This window comes from Hoplias malabaricus, chromosome 3, assembly GCF_029633855.1.
Source record: "Hoplias malabaricus isolate fHopMal1 chromosome 3, fHopMal1.hap1, whole genome shotgun sequence".
NCBI lineage: Eukaryota > Metazoa > Chordata > Actinopteri > Characiformes > Erythrinidae > Hoplias > Hoplias malabaricus.
Window position 1 is genome coordinate 14,429,899 of NC_089802.1, and position 23,388 is coordinate 14,453,286.

The following is a 23,388-nucleotide window of genomic DNA, read 5'->3' on the forward strand; positions in this document are numbered from 1 at the left end:
TTGTCAGTGGAAACTGTTCATTTAAAAATGAACACACTGAAAAGTATGCATTCATTTGTCTCGCTCATTTGACCTCTCTGGACCTTCAGCTCTGTGGAAATTTAGTAAGTAGAGCTCAATTCATATTCTTCTGTTACCTCAGCCCCTCCTTCAAATAAAATAACTTACTCATATCCTCAAAGTTGGTTGTATACAGTGTGAGCGCATAAAGAATGGTTTAGGCAGCAGGCCATTGCTGATTGAAGACTCTGTGGCTGCATATACTACAGCAGCTGCTGAGGTTGCTCAGTGGGCCACACTGTCCTCCCTGGCTCATTTGCACGGCCATGGTGCGTTCCTGCACTCAGTGTATCTTTTTGTCATACAGAAGCTGGGGCCATTTATATTATCCCACTGAAATGGCAGGAGGAGGGGTGATGGCAAAATAAGGGAGGGGGTAGGTCCAAAGGAGACTAGTGCTATCTCAGACAACACAACCGCACTTACCCCCTGCTAGATACAAAAACACACAAACACACACATGCGTCCACGGCCATGCACACACGTGCTCCCCCTGACTAATGTGCCCCGACACTCGTACATCACCAGCAAATTGGCCAAATGAATTAACCACGGCCCCTGCTTAGCGTTACAGGCTTTAAATGGATTTTCCCTTTCCAGGTCTGCCCAATAATTGCGTTTATCCATCTTGTTGAAGCGCGGTTTACACACTTGCTAACATCATGCCAATCCAGGGCTACATTTTCCGCTCCAGTGGCAGGAGCGGGGGAGATTTGTCATTGGATCACAACAGGTAATTCAAACAACAATTAGCTGATTCCACCGTATGTCAATGTCTAGCTCCCTTGCAGGCATGGTCTTGGTGAAGCAAAGGGGATTTCTATCTCTATCTTGCTCTCTTTCTTTCTGCACTCTCTTCACTGCCCTGCTTACTGAGATGAATTGAGCATAGCCACACTTCAATATCAATCTCCCAAACCACTAGGCTCTAGCAAACAACATCCCGAAGAGTAAATGGGGCCTGCAACTATGGATCCTGACTCCACAACTTTGAGCCAGAAACGCACACACATACATACGTTAAAAAAAAAAAAACGAGGCCATTTTGGGGCTTGTGGCTAAGGCTGCAGTAGGGGTCATCTCTACACTCTAGAGTGTTTGAACAGTAGTGCATTAGACACTGCAGGGCCCACAGGACAATTGGGCTATGTAAACACTGAGGACTTCCTTCCCTACAGTCCTTCAGGCCTGTGCTGAGAGAGCCCACTGTTTAAACAGCTCTGAATTCCTCAGCGTGATCACTACCAAACATCTGCTCTCGGCCGTACTGACCCGGCTGAGCTCGCGACAGAGGCGGGGAACGCACAGAGCCAGGAACGAGCTAAGGTCACAACACACAGGCTTATTGAGTCCAAGACTACTTCCTTATATCTTAACCACACCAGAGTCCCATCCAGCCTTTCTAAACTAAACTTAGTCAGAACCAGGAACACACCGACCCTAACCTGGAATCCTGATATTTGACGCCACCTGTTACGACCAAGCAGGCAATTTATCTTCATTGATATTTCAAAAATGCAAAGTGTGGATGGCTAATAAAGATAGAGGAGCAGTAAAGCTTTAGATAAAGAGAAACTATGTTCTAAAGGGCACCCTGACAGACGGAACGCTGCCGTGGCCACGTGACCGACGCACGGCTTGGCTAAAACTGTCTGCCATCCAAAAGCAACAGCCTCAGGTCAGGATTAGGCCCTCTTTCCTTATAAATCACTCCCAACTCATCGCTCCCTCTTTTGCCTCTGTCAGATAGCCAGCACAGACAGATTACTATTTACTATCAGTGACAGGCGCTCATCATCTCCATTAAAAGCGAAGAGCCAACGGATTACACACCTCCTGTGTCATTGTGCTGAGCCTCGCACCCTTGAGATGAGAGCACATCATTACAATCTGGCTCCACATCACTGGCCACTACCTAATGTCAGCCACATTCCCCGTACCCCTGGGCTAGTCAGCAACAGATACACTTCCATTCAATTTACCCCCCTCTTGGTATGTAATTGACAATTCACTCAGCATGGGAAGTCAATTTCCTGCGTTTTGGAATCGACTATGCTGGCTTTTCACACCGCTCTCTAATGAGATGTAGTGAGCGACAGTTGATCCAGACTTATCCATAGCAGAGAATGCAGACAAACACACGTTGCGTTTTTCTACCTACAGCATGTGCTTACGAAACACCATTAACACCCAACGGATGTCCCCTAGCTATTGATCTGAGCCTCTGGTTTAGAAATTTAAACCTAGCGCTAACAAAAGCAGTAAAGAGGGCCAAGTCATGTGACCACAGATGTTCTAATCACACATATTGTTATCTATATTGTCTGCCTGCCAGTCTGGCTGAGATGGAATGGGATGGAATTACTGAATGCACTGACACTATCTACAAGATTCCAGGTTTAGCCACCATTTCATGCTCAGGATTCAGGGCAGAATATCTGTGTTTATAAATAGGTTCTGTGACAGCAGGAAAAACAGCAGGTTCAACTGTGTGAAAATCTATATCGTATTAGATGTTTTTTTATTTTTTTTTTTAAATAAAAACACACATATACAGGCAGTGCATTTTTCCCTAAAAAGCCATAAAATAATTAAGTTAAATAAACTGCTCGTTTCCTTGATTCCCTAGAGGACGATTTCCTTCACCTTTAGCTCAGTCAGGAATGCAGTCGCCAGACTAGGGAATCAGCTCACAAACAGGCAAACCCGCATTCGTGTGTGAGTGCATATATTCAACCCACTTGCCTATGCACACATGTACACATTCTTAAGGCTTTGCGCTCAGCTTATCCACCAGCAATTAAAAGTTTAATTAGAAGATTAAAAATACATGGGCTGAGTTTTATCACCTATTACTTTCTCAATTAGATGTTTTACCAATATAAACCGCTCCCAAAGTATCTACAGGAATTAGTGAAGATTATCGTTGTAAACAGGATTTCACCTTCCACAATAGAACATTTTAGAATCTCAATTTGCAATCAGTGTCTGAACACAGACTCATCTGTGTGATGCCAAATTAGCTCACTCCCTTATCAAAGAGAAACATTTCACAGAATAGTTTGGAATAATAAACAGGCCTACATAATCAACACAAAAAGAAGAGTTTGGTCAGACCTCATCTTTTTGATATGGGCCTTAATAATGTAATGACAAGAGTCTAATATATGCAACTTCTTCCTTCTTTCATGTTAAAAATAGACTGATCGGTTTTTATTTGTTGTTGGTAGACGATGGAGAAAATTGCAGTGAAAACAACAACGTTCATTCTTTGTTTTCTTTTTTAATGCTACACGACAGCGACTTGTCATTTATGATGCTATTTATGAGATTCAAATATTGTAGTTGGGTTCACAACGACGGAAAGACTCAGCTGAACTTCTGTCCCAAAATTGCACTCTGTACACTGACATTAATTGTCATTATCTCTGTCTGTTTCATAATAAAAGCAGAGGGAAATAATCAAGACAGTGTACGCACATACCCAAAGTACATATTTAGTCACTCCTATCATTCGTCATAAAAAAGAGGTTAGAGGGGCAACTCCTTTCCCAACAGAAAGCATGTCAGTGTGTGCACTTTGGCCCAACCCGAGCACGTTCCAATTCAAACAAAAGCCCAGTGCAGCCAAATTCCAGCGTCAGACGCGCCACTCTCCAGGATGTTCTGATGACGAGGCACGAATCAGGAGGAGCTAATAACTTAAGGAACAGGCTTGATTCATTAAAAAGGGAGAAAAGCCACACACATGGCTTGTCCATCAAGCAAAGCTATAAACTTGTCGCCTCCCCCCCTTGTCTTTTCTTGGCCCTGCTGTGTTTTTTTCCTCTCTTTTTTTCAAGAAGATAAATGCAAGGCCTTGGGGCTCTATTGTTTGGACATCTAACCAGGAACTGTGGCTGCTCTCATTGCCCCAGCATTAGGAGCAATTATGCACCCTATTCAGACGGCCTTTGTGTATCTCCCTCCCTACCATCCACCCTGTGCCCCCCTACCCCACCACAGCGGGCACAGCGGCCCCTGCCTTTCCCGCTTTTCTTAACCTCCCTGCCCCCCTCCGGACCATCCTGAGCCGCACGCAAACCCCATGCGTACACTATAACCAAAACGCACCTCCATCATACACCAACAGAGTCTCATTTTAATAAATAAAACAGTAATAACTATGAACTGTTGGCTGGCATTGTATGGTCAACCATCCACTTGCCATTTAATTATGACATTTCATAGAATAATCACGTATACAAAAAATAAATTGCAAATTTAGGGACCTATATATATATAAAATATTATAATTCTAAATCATGCCTAATTACGTATGAAATGTGTTCAATAATTATATATTAGTTTTAGCATTGTAATCATTATTATTAAATATTTATCCTTTGCGCCGCAAATCAGTGATTTTTTTATTAGCACCATTTCCTCTGACATTTAAACACAAATACACACAGTCCTTCTAAAGAAATATCACATTAAATTGTGAAATAATCCTAAAGTGACTTTACATAACACATATAAACCTGCAGTACACCATTTAACATCTGCAGAGTGTCTGTCTACAGACAAGACACTCTGCAGTGTTGGAGTTATTTGTTTTTTTTTAATCCAATAAATACACAATTGACAATTTTTCCAAACCGATAATATGTAACATTCACATTCGCAAAAATCATATTAGCACATGAACACTGTGTGTGAACCGATCTGTGCATGTGCACATGCGGGACATGGAGAGTAATACGATTTCCATGTTTTTAGGAGCCTCTCGCAGTGTGGGCCAGCAGCACTATATTTAACAGATGACAAAAGTTGCATTCCAGATGTACAGTGCAATCTTTGTGCTGAACTTTATGGAAATGATAGCAGAGAGGAGGAGGGGTGGGTGACCAGCACACAGCTGCTGAGCCAACACTGCTCCAGGAGACTTACAATTTACAACTGCTCCAGCTTCCATTTATCAGCCAGGGGACAGCACCACGTCCACGGCTTTACAAACAAACACTTTGGAAGCAGAAAGGAGGAGATAATTTATGGCCCTGATGTCTTTAAAAACTGTGAAAGGTTTTGGAAGAAATTAAATATTTCTGTTTGGGGGGAAAAAAACAATATTTAAATGATGAATAACTCAAGGCTGTGAAGTAATTTTCTTCATGTTTAAAACATTATATAGTGTTTAGATGAACGCATAATTGCGATGCCCACATTTAAAATGAATCATTAGAACAAATGAAAGAAGAAAATGTCTAAAATGCTTATAGATGATGCAGCCCGTCATGATGTTCTTCATCATCATCATCATCGTTTTCAACAGATAATTGAACACAGCATACAAAGAAATGCAGTAAATATTTACAGCGCAAATCTTTTCCATTCATTCACCAGGCGCTAACAAAACCTTACTGTACTCTTTCTCTCACTAAGGCTCTCTCTCCTACATCTGCGATTCATTGACTTTACAATTTACCACATGTCGAGATGGGAGAGGTCGAGACTCCATCTGAATCACGGCACAAATATGCGAGTGATTTATTGTTTTAAAAACCGTGGGCCGATTTAGTGCAACTCCACTTTTCCTGAGCATTACTCCTATTGGCAGACCATGAACAATTACAGTTCGGACTAATTAAGCCCTGAGAATGTGCTGTGTGCCGCTAATGTCTCGCAGGCCCCAATTTTAGTTTAATGGTGCCAAACTTTGCTCCCCAACTTAACTCCCTCAAATCCAAAACAGATTGCACTTTTTATGGCTGTTTATCAAGCCCAAGCAAAATAGAGACCGTTTCTCTCTTGCATGGGATGAGAGAGACCAGGAGGAGGAGAAAGAGAAAAAAAGGAAGAGGGGGAGAGAAGAAGAGGGAGACTTGCTTCCGCCATTCTTGGTAAACAAAAGTGATTTGCAAAACAAAAGGATGGCAACCTTCTAAACAAACCGGGAGTGTATTTAGTGGAGAGCGGCACAAAACATGGCCGCGTAGCTCAGTGAACCCCCTGCGGATAGCAATTAGGAGCCATTAACATGTAAAGCCAATTTGATAAGGTATGAGTCTATCCCCCTAAATCCGCATTAAACTATCTTTTGCACCTCGCACGACAAGCTATTCAGTGCAGCAGCAGAACACACATAATCCATATGATATGCCATTGTTGTCTAGGTATTAGTAAAAAATGGCAAGAAAGATACAGCCGTGGTCTATTAAAATCTGTTCATCCGAATTCACACAAAAGATGACGTGCATGCATGTTTTACAATAATGAATAAATTCATTTAAAACAGCTTACAGTTAACAATGAAACAACAGTTACAAATCGCAAATTGTTTTTAATTTTTCTCAAAATGCCACGGGGCTGAACAGTATATAAAGAATGAAACAAAGAAAGAAAGGAGGAGGGAGAAAAAAAAGCTATTGTGCAACAACACAATCCAGCATCCCAGGCTTGCTGTGGAATTGCCACAGATTTCAGGGAACATCTTTTTCTTTCCTCTAAAACAGAGCAGAGGACACTGGTTGTTGCAGGTTTTTTCCTCTTCTTCTTTTTTTTCAGTTCTTTTTTAAACTATGCATAATTATACGTCGAAACTCGAAACCCCTGCCAAAACTCTGCAGGCCTGAGGAATTATGGGGCCAGGGGTGGCGTCAAATATCTTAACATTCATAAGTCAGAGAGGCAGTAAATAAACCCAGAGGATTTACAGGCATAAAGCCCCCTGCCTGCGCACTGCCAGCCACTGCCTCTGCCTCTGCCTCAGACCTGTTGAGGTGTGATGTTCGCCTACAGCAGCTCGTTTAACCAGCCGCCTTTTCAACCGCAATACGCACGCACGCCGGCCGCAGCCGTGCGCTCACGCCTCCTGCCTCCGACCCGCTCCAGCCGCAAGGGCTGAGGGGCTATTGTGTGGGGATCGAGGAGGGGCGGATCGCACAACAGAAAAGAAGGGGCGACCGGCTCTGGCTGCGCAGCTTCATGTCAAATTGCTAAACGCCACCAAATCGTCATAAACCTTTTAAGGCTGAGCTAGTTGGAAAAACAAACTTCCCGTTATTACGGCCCTCAGAGGTCAGACTAATTCCAGTCCTCCTCCCCCTTTTTCCCACTGGCACACACTCGAGCCTCCAGCCCAGGAGCAGGCATTTCATCACTATTGCACGAGTGGGTTTCAGGGAGAAATCAGCTGACACAAGGGCTTATGAAAATTCAAAAAGATTTTTGTCACTTTCCAGATGTCAACCTCCACGCCACGTGAATCGCTCCCACCAGCACCTTACATCAGCCACGCCATCTGTGAATCCACCTTAATTTAAAGCACAAGAGCAGAAAAAAAGCCCTATACGTACGACTGTGAACAAAACACTGCCTATTCCTGTGGATTGTAATTTAGCAAAAAAAAAAAAAAAAATAGAAAGCGTGTGTGTGTGTGAAACAAAGGCACTGCAAATACACACACGGCAGACGAGCACCGGCTAGGAAAAAACGTTTGGTAATAAAAGTTTAACTGCATCAGCACCAGCCACCCAGGGTTCAGCCCTGCATGTTTGTTAAAAAGAAAGACAGCTAATCGATGCTCAGGTGAATTATTTATACTAGACTTAAGTAATGCGTTTATGAATACAACGGCTTTCAACTTCAAAGCCATGTGGGTAGGACGCCCTGGACGCCCAGGCAACACACAGGTAGTGAAGAGAGAGAGAGAGAGAGAGAGAGAGAGAGAGAGAGAGAGAGAGAGAGAGAGAAAGAGAGAGAGAGAGAGAGAGAGAGAGAGAGAGAGAGAGAGAAAGAGAGAGAGAGAGAGAGAGAGAGAGAGAGAGAGAGAGAGAGAAAAGCTCATGCAGTACTATAAATGTTAGGCCTGAGTACAGTGATTACACCACATTAACAATTAAGAATTACATCACAAGCAATAAAACAATTTACCAAGATGTGTATCAAAATAAAGGATATGCAAGCAGAAAATATCTGACTCCACATGGTCTGAGACACTATACATTAACATTGCAGCACTATGTATTTGGACTCAAAATGTATACCTCAAAATTCAACAGAGCTCTGGTCCTCTACCCAGAGCTAGAAAAGCTTATGCTTAGCAGCAAACTAAGATCATGATTTTTAACCACATCTGTCTTTTTCTGCCCTAGAACTAACTACAACCTCAGAAAACACCAGTGACTGGAAATAAAAAAGGCACATGGTCTGTATGGTATTATAACTGACATATTACACAGCAGAAGAGTTCCGTAGGTGAGCGAAAGCTAAGAGCGGTGGACAGAGGACAGTGACAAATTCAACAAAGAAGTTTCTTTTGGAGAAGCATGCTGGCAATGGTCCTGCAATTACAGACGGCAGTGACTCAATAAGACAAAGTCTCACTGATACACATAACAGACTGTCCTTTAAATTCCATACAGGCATTTTAAGAAACATTTAATTAGCCACACAATTTTTTGAGCATCTTAAAATTTTCTTGAATTAAATTGTGTAAATGTATTTTTTTGTTTAAATTCAACACTAAAATAACAGCATCAAATTATGACTCCTGTTGAAGCAGTGTGCCAAATTCATTTGGTTTTGTTTAAAGCTTGTAACATGAGACGAACAGGTTTTACTGCGTGCTTTGCCATTAAAATGATTCATATAAATACTGCAACTGTGTATTAGGAAAATTATCCTGTTAAAGCACCCTTAATGTCCTTTGGGACAAGGGAGGGTACTGGGAAAATTTGTAGACATGCATAATTATATAAACAATGCTAATTCTTTTTAGAAAATGAAATGCATTAAAAATAAAATAAACAGGTGCATTTTCACATACATGCTATATTTTACACACATGCACGTGGTTCATCGTAAAAGCTCAAATCATGTTTTGCAAATTGCTGTCAATACAAACGTAAATATTTTATGTGATGTGCATATTTTATGCAAATATTTACTTACTTAAAACGTGTAAATGTTTTCTTAAAATTGCTACTAAATATTTCACTTGGTTTGGTTTAGAGAGTGTAATGTTATGCATACGCTCTGCCAGTCTTAGATTCATTGAGCTGAAGACTCCTAATTACCATTAAACAGCTCAATGTGTCCATGCTGACTGGTCCCTACCTGCCATAGAGCTCCTTACACACAGCACCACCTCGCTAACACGCTCTTAATTATTGATGTAAATGTTTAAATATACAAACAAATTCATTCCAAAATACTGTACATTTATTTGTAACACTTTTAGATTTGATACCTTTGAGAAAAGAATATGAACTGATGTATAATGCATAACATTTTCTTTGTATAATAAAGGTGCTATTACTCATAATACCGCAATGACATTTCCTGTCCACTCCCATCTCACATCAGTATAATACCCAAAACGGTCTGTCGCTTATTTTGGAATCAAATATTTAATGTGTTTAATATTAATATAAAAAGGAACAATTTTAAAATGATATGTCAAAAAGATTATTCATATAATTTCAAATTACGTAACAGAATTTCAAATTGTTTAACAGCAATAATATTAATGATAATAATAATAATAATTGTTAATTTATTTTAAGAATAATACTACACATTTTAAAAAATAATGGCCTTTATTTATTAATGTACTAAATCATAAATTATAACCGAATTGTAGGCTAAAAAGTGTCTACATTTTAAATGAAAAGAGCCGTATGGCCTGTGTTTGTAGTGAAGGCAGAGTGTGAAAGGGGAGAGTGCCGCAGCAGTGTTGTGGTGGTGGTGGAGATGAAAGTGTTGTGGTTTTATTTTACAGGCCTACATTGTTTTTTTTTTTGTTTTTTTTTTTGAACGAGCAGTGCTGTGCTGTGCTGTCGTTGTCGGGGGGTTGGAGGAGGCAGCACGGTCAGTGCTGTGTGTAATTGAGTGTGTTAAGAGTGGTGACTGTGCAGCTCCATGTCTTGCAGTGGGAGAGGGATTGAAACGGCGACGACTTCCCAAAGTTTTCTCTCCTGTTCCTTCTCCTTTCCCTCCATGCTAACAGCAGCGGCTCGGCACTGTGTTAACGCCTGCGCTGGCTCTCCCTCCCTCTCTCCCTGCCTCTCTCTGAGTGAAACTGGTGCTGTATTTATGTGCACATGAGTGTATGTGAGTGTATGTGCATAAACGAATAAAATAAAGCCACTTACTGTGCGGGCGGTCGGGGAGAGGGATCCGTTGGGGAGGTAGGGGCTCGTTAGGTCGGGGATCATTATAAACGGATAGCCCGGGTACGGGGGGCTCTTGAACAGCCCTCCATCTTGCCTTTTCGCAGCTAACATGGCGGGGGAAAAGAAGAAAAAGTTTTTAGGCACCTTCAGAAAACTTTCCGTTTTTCCCCTCGTTCTCTCTCCCTGTCTGTCTCTCTGTCTGTCTGTCTGTCTGTGTGTACATTTTAGAAGTAAGTTTACGTTTAGCCGTGTCTCTAAACCGTGTGCTTCCTTCTCTTCTCTGGTGTAACTTAGGTTAAGGGTAAAAGAGAGCAGGAACATTTTTGAAAATAGAGAAAAATAGCAGTCACACTCACCCTCCTCTAAACTTTCTCGTGTTTTGTCTCTGAAAGTTTCCGACCTAGGCGGAGGCCGTCTTTCCGCCTTCAAACACAGGGAAGAAGAAGCGGTTAAGAAAGCAACACGCTGGAAAAACAGCAGCGGTGGCTAAGCTATAAGTTATTTTAACAGTAAAGCTAGCTAGGAACACAGAAACACAACAGGGGAAGGACAATTCAGCGCTTTAATTCAGCTCTTAGTGAATAATTAGCGTTAGTTTCACACCGGAGCAGCAGGAGCAGAAGAGCTGTAATCGGACGGTAGTTGAGGTGTTTTCCGGCGGCTGAACTTACCTCTGAGTCCGAGGAGCTGTTTTGGTTGGTCTCCGACTCGTTCACCAGAGACGACTTGACGTCTGCTAAATCCCTTTCTGCAGAAGAGTTTTCCGAAATCTTTTCCTCCTGTTCTCCTTCGTCTTTGAACGAAATCATTTCATCGTTCGCGCCCAGATCGTCCCCTCCACCGCCGTTCAGCTGCGGCATTTTCCCGAGCAATTTTGGGGGGCGAAAAACGCAAAGTTTTTAAAGCCTTGATCTTTGCGATCCCGAGTCCCGAGTCTGTATTTCTCTTCTCTCTTTCTTTTCTTTTTTTTTTTTTTTTTTTTTGGAGTTTTAGTGGGTCTGCCCTGGCGTTTTCCCGAGCACTGGCGGTTAGTAGAAAACTCTAAAAAAGAAAAAGAGGGGGGATCTTGGCAGAAAAAGAAGCCGGAGATGGAGGCGAGGCGCTCGGATTGAGTGAGTTGAAGTTGGTCGGAGTGGTTTTCAGTTCAAAGGCGGCGCTGATTGACAGATAGAGAGGGATGGAAATAGAGAGAGTCTGGATTCGGGATTATTGACAGGGAGAAACACACAAGAAACTAATGAGATTCAAACAGGGAGGGACTTGAAGTGACGTTTTCATAAATAGAGAGGGGCAGGAAAGTATTGGGGGAGAGAGAGAGAGAGAGAGAGAGAGAGGGAGAGAGAGAATGAAAAGAAAGAGGGCTTGAGGAAACGGGCAGACGAGAGAGCAGTTTGAAAAGCAGGGAAGGAAAAGGCAGCTTTGGTGAAGAGCAGCAGAGTTTAGCTGAGAGAGAGAGAGAGAGAGAGAGAGAGAGAGAAAGCGAGAGAGAGAGAGAGAAAGTGAGAGAGAGAGAGAGAAAGTGAGGGAGAGGGAGAGTCGCCCTGTTTGCTTTAGTGCTGGAATGGCGGATCAGGCGGAAACTACATACAGAGAAAAAGAAAGAGAATAAAAGAAAGACGGAGTGATAAATAGACCCTCTGACCGACTCGAATATTAACGAACGGGCCACTCCTCACACATTAAATACGGCTCTTATTTCTACAAACTATGATCATGTGGAAGCACATTTTCTCCATCTTTCCATTAAAAAAATGAGCCCAAGATTTAAATCATTTGCTGATATTTGATAATAATAATCATATATATATTTATATTTACATTTTATTTAAATAAGCATATCAGTATAAACACTGTATATATATTAGTTATATTTTGATGGACCACAATTTATGTACAAGATGTATGGCATAATTTCTGTTATTTTAAAAATATAAAAATGAATCAGAAAATGAAAATTTAACACATACATTTGTTCATGTGTGTGTGTGTGTGCGCGTGTGTGTATTTGCAGTGTCCAGAAGGGCTGATAAAAAAAACAGATCTGTGTCCAGAACATTTCCTAACTGTATTGAAAATGGGCAACAAAAAAATAATAATGGAATAAAATAAAATAATAATTAAAATATGTATTATCTGTATATGTGGTATTTCTCTAAGTTGGTTTCGTTATAAACCTGAGTTTTAAACCTGAGCCATCTTTGACAGCTGGTGAAATTTTAAGCAATTCAGTATCATCAAAATCCTTTAATAATTATTATTTTGGTTTCAATAATCTCTCACACTGCCCGTTTGCTCTGTCTGTCTGATCACTGTCATCTTCTGTGGGCATGAATCACCCAAAATAACTTCTGCCACTGCAGCATTCTTTTTTTTTTTACTATGGTTCACTAGCTCCTGCTGTAAGAACCTGGGTCCGGTATACGGAGAGCCCAGGAATGGAGTAAGCTACACAATAAATCAAGGTCATATGTGCTTCAGAGTGAATCAAGACTGCTTCAGCTCCGGCTTCATTTGAAGCAGTCATTTTCATTTTTTTTATCTGTACTGCTCTATAGAGTAATTGTTCTATAGCAACAGTCTAACAGATCTATGGTAATACATTACAAAAGCCTGTATGTACATTGTAATTAAGCTTACAGTTGCATAACATGGCACTTCATAAGAAATGTGATACATATGTCAGTCACATACAAACTGTATTACCTTCCACTTATGCTGGGTTCCCTGACAGCAAGTAATGTCTTTAAATGAAAAAAAACTGACATTCATTTATTTATAATTCCTGAAGATGTAGTATTTGAATGTTAAAGTATTATATGCAGTTGTGTTAATGAGAACACAACAAAAGCTAACGTTTGCTTAAAGCTCTCTGGCTTATTTACTACAATATGCATTATTTCTTTTAATTATGCACCTTCAGCTGTGAGAGAAGAAACAGCCGAGCAGGACAGATAAGTTTTAGTCCTCAGTGTGTACAGTCAGCAGCAGAAAGATGCTCTATTGCTTTTTAGCTCAGAAATCTGGAGCCTGCAGATACTAGACCAAAGCAGCAGAGCTCCTAGCCAGCATCTGCCTGGATTGCCTCCACAGGTTACAGAGAGTTCACTGAGATTGGGTGTGTCGTGTCAGCCTTGTGAAGCCCAACCTTTCGCTTTTAGTTCTGGTGGATCTAAACCTGTGGCCATGTCACGGGTTAAACCCCAGTTAGGCTTTATCTGGATGCCTTGCCGTATCAAATGTGTTCTCAAAACCAGTCCAGAGGACACTTGAAATTAAAATCTTATTTTTCTGTTTGACCCCAGGCTGGCACTGGAGCTTTGACTTCAGCATGGTGGTTAGTGTGTCAGTACACACACCCTCGTCTGAGTGGTGGGATGGTACCTACCGAGCCTCGCAATGCCAGTCTGTTACAAGAGGGGAACAGTGTGCAAACAGTTAATTACCCATAATGCCTGCATGTTCCCATACTGCCTGAAATGGCTCTGTTTTTAATTAGCACATTATGGGCCCTGTTAATGGTCTTCCCGCTTGTTTTCATAGTAACAATATGTGCATTTTAGAAGGCTGCTTAACAGTAACAACAGCCTGATTTATGCCAGATACTCGTGAACAGTGCTGAATAAAACAATATAAAGTTTCTCTGGCTTTAATAAGTGGAACTTGGCATTTAACCTTTTCACATGTAGTCAATTGCAAATTTCCCCATTGTGAGACAGACTCCACTAACCATTTTAGCATTTTCCCCATTGAAGAGTTCAGATCAATTATATCCTGTGAATAATGACCTGGATATCCGCCATAATGTGCTTCTAATAGGTCTTTACATTTGGTGTGTGGGGACAATAATAGAGGAAATCATTTTAGCTTTATGTGACTATGCAAAATTCTGTTTATGTGCGCTTTAAAAGCAAATACAAAACAAGCTAATTTCATTAGTAGTTTGTAATTGTATAATTTTGTTTCAGTAAGACATTCCTTTATTTTGATACAATTTATTTGATTTATTTTTGAGTAGATTACAAACAACATTTTTATGGTCTGCGTCACAGAACATAGAAAGTTATTGTCCATAGTAAGAATGTAAATAATACAGACAAACATTACTAGCAAACATTACAGTTTCTGTTCTTCTATCCATGTTTATCCATAAATCGGATTTCAGAAAAAGTTTTCAGATGGACTGCATTTGTATGAGGCGCAAACACAAGGCAGCCAATCAGAAAATATATCATGTACATGTATGGGTCTTAAAGACTCGATACCAAAAAGAGGATAATGTAAAAACTGTTTTTGGTTAAAAGAACCACACAGATGTTAAAACTGGACAACAAGGGAAATAAATAAATGACATAGATGGCAGGTTACAGACCCTTTAATGTTTGATAACATCTGGTGAGGAAACAGTTGCCTCATTATGAAAGAAACCACAATAAACTCATTAATGAAACTGATGGCGTTTTTAAAAAATAAACAAAAAAAAAGTGTGCAGGATTTTTCTTGGGATGACACAAAGTTGCATCAGGTGTAAACGGTAAATTGAACCAGCGAGGTTATGTATGGGGCACTTCACCTCTCCAGACACTTGGTCCGGCCAAACCTGCGAGCCTCATCCCCGCTGTGTCCTGAATACAGTATGGTGGGAAATGTATGAGGGAGCTCAGGAAAGCTACCTCTGTTTTCCAAAACAAACAGCATGCAGCATTCAGACATGGATGTGATGGCCATTAATCAGGAGGTGTTTGGCTAGCAGCAGAATAAACATGTAGCACCTGAACTGGGGCATCTTGACCATGTGTATGAGTGTGTATTCATGGCTCTTATTCTCTGTAGATGTATGGAAAACTGCAGCCAAGTCACACACACAGCGAAACATCTCCCATCACACCAACCCTATATTACACACAGAATGAACCTGTGACCTCAGGGTTATCTCCCGGGCACACACTCCACCTGAAAATGCTCTTTCTGGGTCTATTAAATATGACATATTTTCACTGTCATATCAGAGTGTCATATCAACTTGTGTTTTTAACCACAATCTTAGAAAAAATAATGACTTATAGAGTATGTAATGGCCATTTTGTCTGTAAATTAAATACATAATCACGAGGCTGATTTTGCACCGTGCTGTACATTAGTCCAGTGTACATCAAGGTTAAATCATTCAAAACCAGGTTGGCTGGAGATGTCTCTTCACTTTTTTTTGGGTGTTGTTGTGTGTTTGGATGCAGTCACTGGTTAAATGGGCATCGTTCAAATGTGAAAAATGCTGATGTGAAACACATAACACATCACAGGTGAACCTTGAAGGGAAAGGAACAGGACAGCGGAAGGATATGAGTTCTCTAAGTGAGACAGATAGAGTGAGATGGAGAGCTGTGCCTTTGTGTCTTTCTTAACCCGCCATGTTTGTGTGTTGAATAGGAAACAATGGCATGTCGAAAGCTCTGGATTGGACGCATGTGGAAAAAGCAGTGCTGTTGTGACCCCACTTTGTGCTGCTGAGTGAAAGAGGGTCTTCTTTAATGACGGTCTTGTGTTTTGGGGGCGAGGCTGTGGGCTGTTGTGGGGGGTCCCTGGCTGATTGTCCCAGGAGATGCTGAGCACTGATCAGCTGTGGAGCTTCTTCCTGAGCAGGACACAAGAACAGCAGCACACCCATTCTCAACACACAGGGAGATACAGAGAACCACACAGAAAGAGCAGGAAAAACACTTCTACAACAGTCAGAAGAATGTCTGACCCTCGGCAAAGAGACAGAGAAAGGAAGGTGGTGGTGGTGGTGGGGGGGGGGGGGGGGGGGTGAGGCAGGTGCGAAAGAGTTGACAGAAGGAAAGATGGGGAAGAAGAGATATAGAGAGAAAGAGTCTTTTTGCTGCCCTCCTTAGGATGTAGTTTCCCTCATTTCTCTCATCATTTTTAAAGATAGTTAATGTGTTTACAGCTCTATGTCATTTAGTATTAACAGGGTTAGGGTAAGGGTTAAGTTAGCTGATACTGGTAAGTGATATATTAATAATATCAGAGTTTATCGTACTTGTTAGTAAGTTCATACCTAATTAAAAATGGAACATAATGGACAAGTATTTTATAAGACACGGGTCACTATAGAAATTATTGGTAACATTTTATATTATGTAACACATCAACTAGGCAATTACAAATATAATAATTATTTTATATGAATAATATTTTTTAAAATTAAAGAATAAAGATAATTACACATTTAAAGGTTATTCAGTGGTTCCACAGTAAAGGCAGCGGTTATATAAACAACCATGACCATTCAAATAGCAATTTGAAGGTTTCTTTGTGCCGCTGAAGGATTTTTCTCAGCTAAAGAAAAGCTGTTAAATGTGTTTTTTGAAAAATATATAAAAAGCTTCTACCATTGTGAGGGGAATATTTTTTTTGGTGTATAAAATCCTCTTTGCTAAGAATGTAGTAAAAAACGGTAAAAAAATAACCTGAACAAACTTACAGAACGAGCTGGCAGTCATTCATTCATATTCTATAACCACTTCATCCTGTTCAGGGTCACCGTGGGTCCAGAACCTACCTGGAATCACTGGGCGCAAGGAGGGAACACACCCTGGAGGGGGCGCCAGTCCTTCACAAGGCATCACACACTCACATATTCACTCACACCTCCTGACACCAGTGAATATCCAGTCCACATACCAACACGTGATTATGGATTGTGGAAGGAGACTGGAGAACCCGGAGGAAACCCACACAAGCACAGGGAGATCACACCAAACTCTTCCAAGACAGTCACCCAAGGTGGGGTTTGAACCAGCGTTTTGCTAAATCACATAAGGCTAAACTCACACATTAAAAACATTATTTTGATTTAGTTAAAGCCTGAAATGAACCGTGCTGACATTATTGCTACTTTTCAGGGGTGTGTGTTTTTAAGCAGTGTTTGAGTGCAGATGAAGGTTGGAGGAAAGTGGTCCCAGGACTCAGCTCTCATCAGAGGCTCTGCTGAGGCTTGTTTTATTGTAAAAACTGGCATAGTCTTCATACCAGGGGCTTAATTAAGAAATTAATGCAGGAAAATCAATCTGCCCCGTGTTTGGCTCCATCGCAAACTGTGATCGCTTCCAGCAAAGAGCAATCAATGGCTATCACACGCCTGAACAATAGCTGCTTTTCTTTTGTTTGGAAAGTAGTAGCTGCAGGTTTCTGAAATGACCAAACACAGGTGAATTCTCTGCTTAAGCGAAGCCCAGAAGAGCAGGGGTGATATGTGTAGGATATTACTTGTGGTGATTTACCACAACAAGCTTTGAAAACAAGCATCACATTCTAAGTGCTTCCCTTGTTCTTTATTAAAGTAAATATCACGGTTAGAGGAGTGTTGATGAGCCTTAATCCATTGTCCTGATGAGTATTTTGTTATTTTGGTTACATAACGACATAAGTAGTAGTAACAGGAGCTCTCTAAACACAACTTGAGTAAAAATACAAAGGCAGCAGGTTAAAGTGGAACAAGTGGAACCACTTGGAAACTTGCTGGTCTGGCATAAAATGATCAATATTAAATGTCAGAGTAGTAACCGATCACAAAAATAAAGCAGATGGTGTTTGCCAGTGTACGGTACAGAGTTTCCTGAGTTTTGAGGAAAAATCCTACTTCCGTACTTTTTTTTTTGTAAAAATTATGGTATGAATAAGAGTTGTTTTTTTTAAAGCACTGTTAAGCACAAAAATAAAAATAGATATATAAAAAAATGAAGAGTAAAGAAGTACATCGATTTTAGGAAGAGACTGGTGTAAAGCTTTTACCTCGAGTGATAGTTTTCACTGATGCATTAGCTTCAGGACTGGACCTTCCTTTTACACTGCTATGGATTTGCATGCTTTAATAAAATGCAGAAAAATAAACATACCTAAGAAGCACTTTAAAAGATCTCAGTGAAAACGTGAGGAGTGAAGAGTATGTTTGTCTTCTCTGTTGGAAATTCAGCCGAGGAGCTTCAATACAACTCAATTGCAGAACTGCTTCTGAAACAACACTTGTGCATAAGTAGTAAAGTACAAGTACTTTCCGTTCCTGAATGTAGCATAATGAACTTGAAGAGAAAGTGGATTACTAAGGAAATATAGAGGAAACATTTCCTTTGTGAGAAAGACCCCATCAGCTCTATCAAAACATGTACTTGAGTAGATGTGAGTAAATATAACTAATCACTATTCTCTTCTGAAGACGCTATGAAGTGCGGGTTGTGGCGGATAAAGAGCTGTCCTGAATTCTCATTATGAAATGTCAAAGCCGTGCTACTAATGGCATTTTTTTTTTTCGTGGCGCACCAGCCTTGAGTTCCATTTCAGCACAAAACTGGAGAGAAAACAGAGTTCTCACACTTCCAGAAAGCCATTGATGAGTTGAATGAAGCCAGGCTGAGGGCAAAGCAGTTGTCCTTTCCACTGAAACAAATACAAGAGCACATGCCATTAACACTCGCAGAAAGCACTTAAGTATAAAACTGGCGAAAGAAAGAGAGGTCTGAACTCATTTGAAAGGCGTGGAGTAGAGGTAGATGCTTTTGTTCATATTAATGGTCAGAAAACTCATTTGCGAGCCGGGCCCTCGGTGCTCTCTCCTCTGTGGGAAATGAATCTCATGGCCTAGATTTGTTCATTAACCACCTCCAAAATGCATCATAAGCACAGAGATCAGATCACAGTATATTTTATCAATATTAATAAGGAAAGAAAAACTCTGCTTGTAATTAAGAGAGTCCCCTGGCTTTGATTTAGACCATTACTAACGCCTCTGCATCTTTAGATTAAAAACGGACCTCTTTTATTTAATAATATTAAATCCCGACATGTATCTTCTAAAAGCTTTAATAAGACAAAGATAAGATTTGCATCCCCATACAAGTGTCTTTTTCAATTGATTATGAAGCCGCCATTGATGTGAGAGAAATTGATGTTTTCCTCTGTTCTTAAGGGGCTCTAATAGAAGGGGCGGGATTCGAGGAGGAGACTTTGGCACTTTGATCTTCAATCAGGAAAAAAATCCCACTTCTTTGTCAGCCTATATTTGGTAAATAACAGTGACAATCCATGTGCTTTAATAAGATGAAATAGAGGGAGATAGGATGAGAGACAGAGTGAGTGAGGGGGGCAGTGTCCGTCTGTGAGCGAGAGAGAGAGAGAGAGAGAGAGAGAGAGAGAGAGAGAGAGAGTGAGAGAGAGAGGGAGAGAGAGAGGGAGAGAGAGAGAGTGTGTTATAGTGAGAGAGTTAGATTGAGAGAGAGAAAGAGAGAGAGAGAGAGAGAAAGAGAGAGAGAGTTATAGTGAGAGAGATAGATTGAGAGAGTGTGTGTGAGAGAGGGTTATAGTGAGAGAGTTAGAGAGAGAGTGAGAGCGAGAAAGAGAGAGAGAGTTAGAGTCAGAGAGAGTGAGAGTTAGAGTGAGAGAGTAATAGTGAGAGAGAGTTAGAGTCAGAGAGAGAGAGTTAGTATGCAAGAGAGAAAGAGATATAGAGTTATAGTGAGAGAGAGAGCTAGAGTGAGAGTTAGAAAGAGAGTGAGAGAGAGTTGGAGCAAGAGAGAGACAGAGAGGGAGAGAGAGAGAGAGAGAGAGAGAGAGAGGGAGAGAGAGAGAGAGAGAGAGAGAGTGAGAGAGAGAGGGAGAGAGAGAGAGAGTGAGAGAGAATGAGAGAGAGAGGGAGAGAGAGAGAGAGAGAGAGAGTTATAGTAAGAGAGAGATATAGTGAGAGAGAGAAAGAGAGAGAGAGAGCAAGAGAGAGTGAGAGTTAGAGTGAGAGAGTGTGTGTGTGAGAGAGGGTTATAGTGAGAGAGTTAGAGAGAGAGTGAGAAAGAGAGAGTTAGAGTCAGAGAGAGTGAGAGTTATAGTGAGAGAGTTAGAGTGAGAGAGTAATAGTGAGAGAGAGAGAGAGAGGGTTAGTATGCAAGAGAGAAAGAGATATAGAGTTATAGTGAGAGAGCTAGAGTGAGAGTTAGAAAGAGAGTGAGAGAGAGAGAGACAGAGAGAGAGAAAGAGAGAGAGAAAGAGAGAGAGAGCAAGTGAAAGAGCCTATTTCCATTGATTATTCCAAATCGGAAAACTCTAAAGTTCTGGCTCCATCTAAATTTTAGTGATTCAGACACACTACAGCACGAAGCACTGAAAACCCAAGAGCTCAGTCATATACCCAGTCACCTCTGTCAGCTGGTTCTGAGACTGACTAACCCACCTGCTGACCAAAATCCAGTCAGACAGACCCAAATGATCAAACACAGCAAATCAGCCTATCTAGAACACTGGGACAATAACTCCAGAACCCAATCTAGAGTAGAGTGCTATCGGACCCTGAGTAGACCGTATGAATTGACAGAGTAACTCTTCACCGTCAGAGACCGACAGCAGAGGCAGATCCTGACCAAGCACCGGCTCAGTGACCACAGCCTGGCCGTGGAGAAGGGCAGGTGTAAGAGGTCCTGGCTGAGAGTCTGGAGACCGGAGAGTGAGTGGTCACTGTGAGAGCGGTGAGGTGCATTTTCTCCTCCACCACCAAAAATTCACAATTATTCATGAAAATTTCCCCCAAAAACTTAAAATCATCCGCCCAACTCTGGAAACTCTGACCCAATCGGAATTATTACAAATCTTCCTCAGTGAAGGACACAGTGCCTCTCATCGTCAAATATGTGGCAACATACCACCGCCTGAAGGACAGTGAGCAACCCTCATCACACACACCCCACCTACACACTGCTGACCCCCCACATCAAACACTGTAAATAAGAATGTAAACACTGATTATTGTGCCTTATTACTTTGCAGAAATTAACATATATTTTATTCTTTATTCAATAATATTTGATCATTACATTTTTTTTCTAATTCATAGATTTTCTGATTTTATTATTATTATCTATTCATTTTATTTTAAGTGATTGATTAATTGGTGATTATTTGCTCACTTAATTGGCTAATTAATTAATTACTCAATTAATGAATTGTTTTCCAAAATATTTAACGAATATATGTTCAGTTTAATGTTTATATGCTTTGGCAACATTGTTACTGAGACAGTCATGTCAATAAAGCCAAGCTGAATTGAATTGAGAGAGAGAGAGAGAGAGAGAGAGAGAGAGAGAGAGAGAGAGAGAGAGAGAGAGGGGATGTGATATTTAGGAGCAGTCATTTTTAAGAGTGTGCAGCCTGCTGTCTCTCCACTGAATGCCTCTTCTTCCTCCAACTGTATCCTCATCCTCATCCTCAGGTGCCAGAGAGTGAACAGTGTGATGGGTGACAATCTAGTGAAACAAAGCCTGTGTGTGCTGCAGAACCCTGAAGGAGATTTGACTCACAAATAAAGATGAGAGAAGACAAAGACAAAGCAGAGAGGAGGGGAAAAGTCTAATAGAACACTGCTTGACAAAATGGCCTCAATCGCCCGTGACAATAGAGGTGGATTTTACATCCAGATCAAAAGCTGCAGGCGACGTAACTGAATGACATTACAGTGACCAAATACTTACTTTCAGAGCCATGAGCAGTCACTAACTACACATTAGAATACCCCAGATTTAACCCTTTAAACCTAAAACAAAATATATGGGATTTTACATTTGAATCTCATAACTTCAAAATCTATATATTATTTCCACTGCTAGGTCTCCATGATATAGCTTTTGTTTATGGTATAGATTTTGAGATATTAATATTGGCTGTAATATTCAAATAAGCCCTCTGAACTATTTACTATTGTGCATCTTAACCAATCACAGCTTTAGACAGGTGATGAAGCAAATTATTTAGTCAATCTAAAAACTAGGAGCAGTTCCTAAATGTGTCTGAGTGAGTGAGTGAGTGAGTGAGTTACAAGCAAGTTCCATGAGACTCTCTGATTATAATATTATTAAAAATAATGTAATCCAGTCTTTAACCAGGCTACTTTAATAATTCACATATACATTTAAAAGGGCATAGATCCTGCAGTTTCTTTGTATTTTATTTATCAGACGTCCAATTACGATATTTGTGATAACTTATGTGCCAAAATCAGACCAGATTTATTTACTTTAAACTATATACTTTTTTTTGACCTGTTAATTTCAAAACTTGATTAACATTTTTAAAATATATAAGTGGTGCAGCAGGTAGTGTCGCAGTCACACAGCTCCAGGGACCTGTGAAGTCCTGGGTGACTGTCTGTGAGGAGTTGGTGTGTTCTCCCTGTGTCCGTGTGGGTTTCCGGTTTCCTCCCACGGTCCAAAAACACGCGTCGGTAGGTGGATGGGTGACTCAAAAATGACCGTAAGTGTGAGTGAATGTGTGTGTGTGTGTCACCCTGTGAAGGACTGGCGCCCCATCCAGGGTGTATTCCCACTTTGCGCCCAATGATTTCAGGTAGGCCCTGGACCCCCGTGATCCTGAACTGGATAAGTGCTTACAGATAATGAATGAATGAAAATGTATAAATATAAGTCTGAAACACACCTTAAAATATTTATGGACATGTACGTTTTATGTTTTTGTGACATCACAAAAACAGATTTAAAACGGGCCCTTTTTTTTTTTAGGTCTGTTTCAATATTTGAGCTCTCTTCAACTAAAAGGAAACTTTGGATGAGATATGTCCACAGTGCATACTCCAAGTAAACAAGGGATGAAGATTTGAGTAAAACCTCTAATAATTACAATCTGAATAACAAGATAAAGCTAATGAAGGTCAAAGTTAACTGAAAAAAAGAACAATATAAAAGGACATTATTAAATGACATTAAATTTGCTTTGCTGATGTAATAACAAAAGGCGGTGTGATGGTCGTAAAAGCTGTTGTCCTCCGAGGCCGGATAGAGTGATATATCGTGGTGTCAGAAATGCTGTGAATGTAGCATCGCCATCAATCATGGCATTCCTCTCCACCACACAACTTTCCCTCCATTTCCCACAGTCATTGTGTCATCGCCGTTCCAAATTCTACAGCAATGAGAACAGTGTGGCTTTCACAAGGCGACGCAAGAGACGAGCACCAACACAAAACAAAACAGGATCATTTCAAGATGGGAGGATGAAGAAAGGCAGAAGTGTTCATATGTTCTTACTAGAAGAGACGGGGAGATGAAGCGACAGAGCCGGGGTGTGAAAAGTTGAAAACAGAGGACAGATGGAGAATTCGGAAAGGCGGGAGGAAAAAAGCAGA

At 40.8% G+C, this 23,388-nt stretch overlaps 1 protein-coding gene across 25 annotated transcripts in view; it reads right to left on the reverse strand.

The window, feature by feature from the left end:
* Positions 1-11,487, reverse strand: part of tcf7l2 (transcription factor 7 like 2) — a 93,602-nt gene extending 82,115 nt beyond the window's left edge. For all 25 annotated transcript variants that reach the window (XR_010801785.1, XR_010801784.1, XM_066662789.1 and 22 more), the window contains exons 1-3: positions 10,889-11,487; positions 10,574-10,640; positions 10,197-10,321 (exon numbers count right to left, since the gene is read on the reverse strand). Coding sequence is in view for 23 of the 25 variants with exons in the window: in XM_066662789.1 (XP_066518886.1) it covers positions 10,197-10,321; positions 10,574-10,640; positions 10,889-11,077 (381 nt within the window). In the remaining 2 variants the exon portion in view is untranslated. The remainder of the gene's footprint in view (positions 1-10,196; positions 10,322-10,573; positions 10,641-10,888) is intronic.
* Between the last annotated feature and the right edge of the window lie 11,901 nt (positions 11,488-23,388).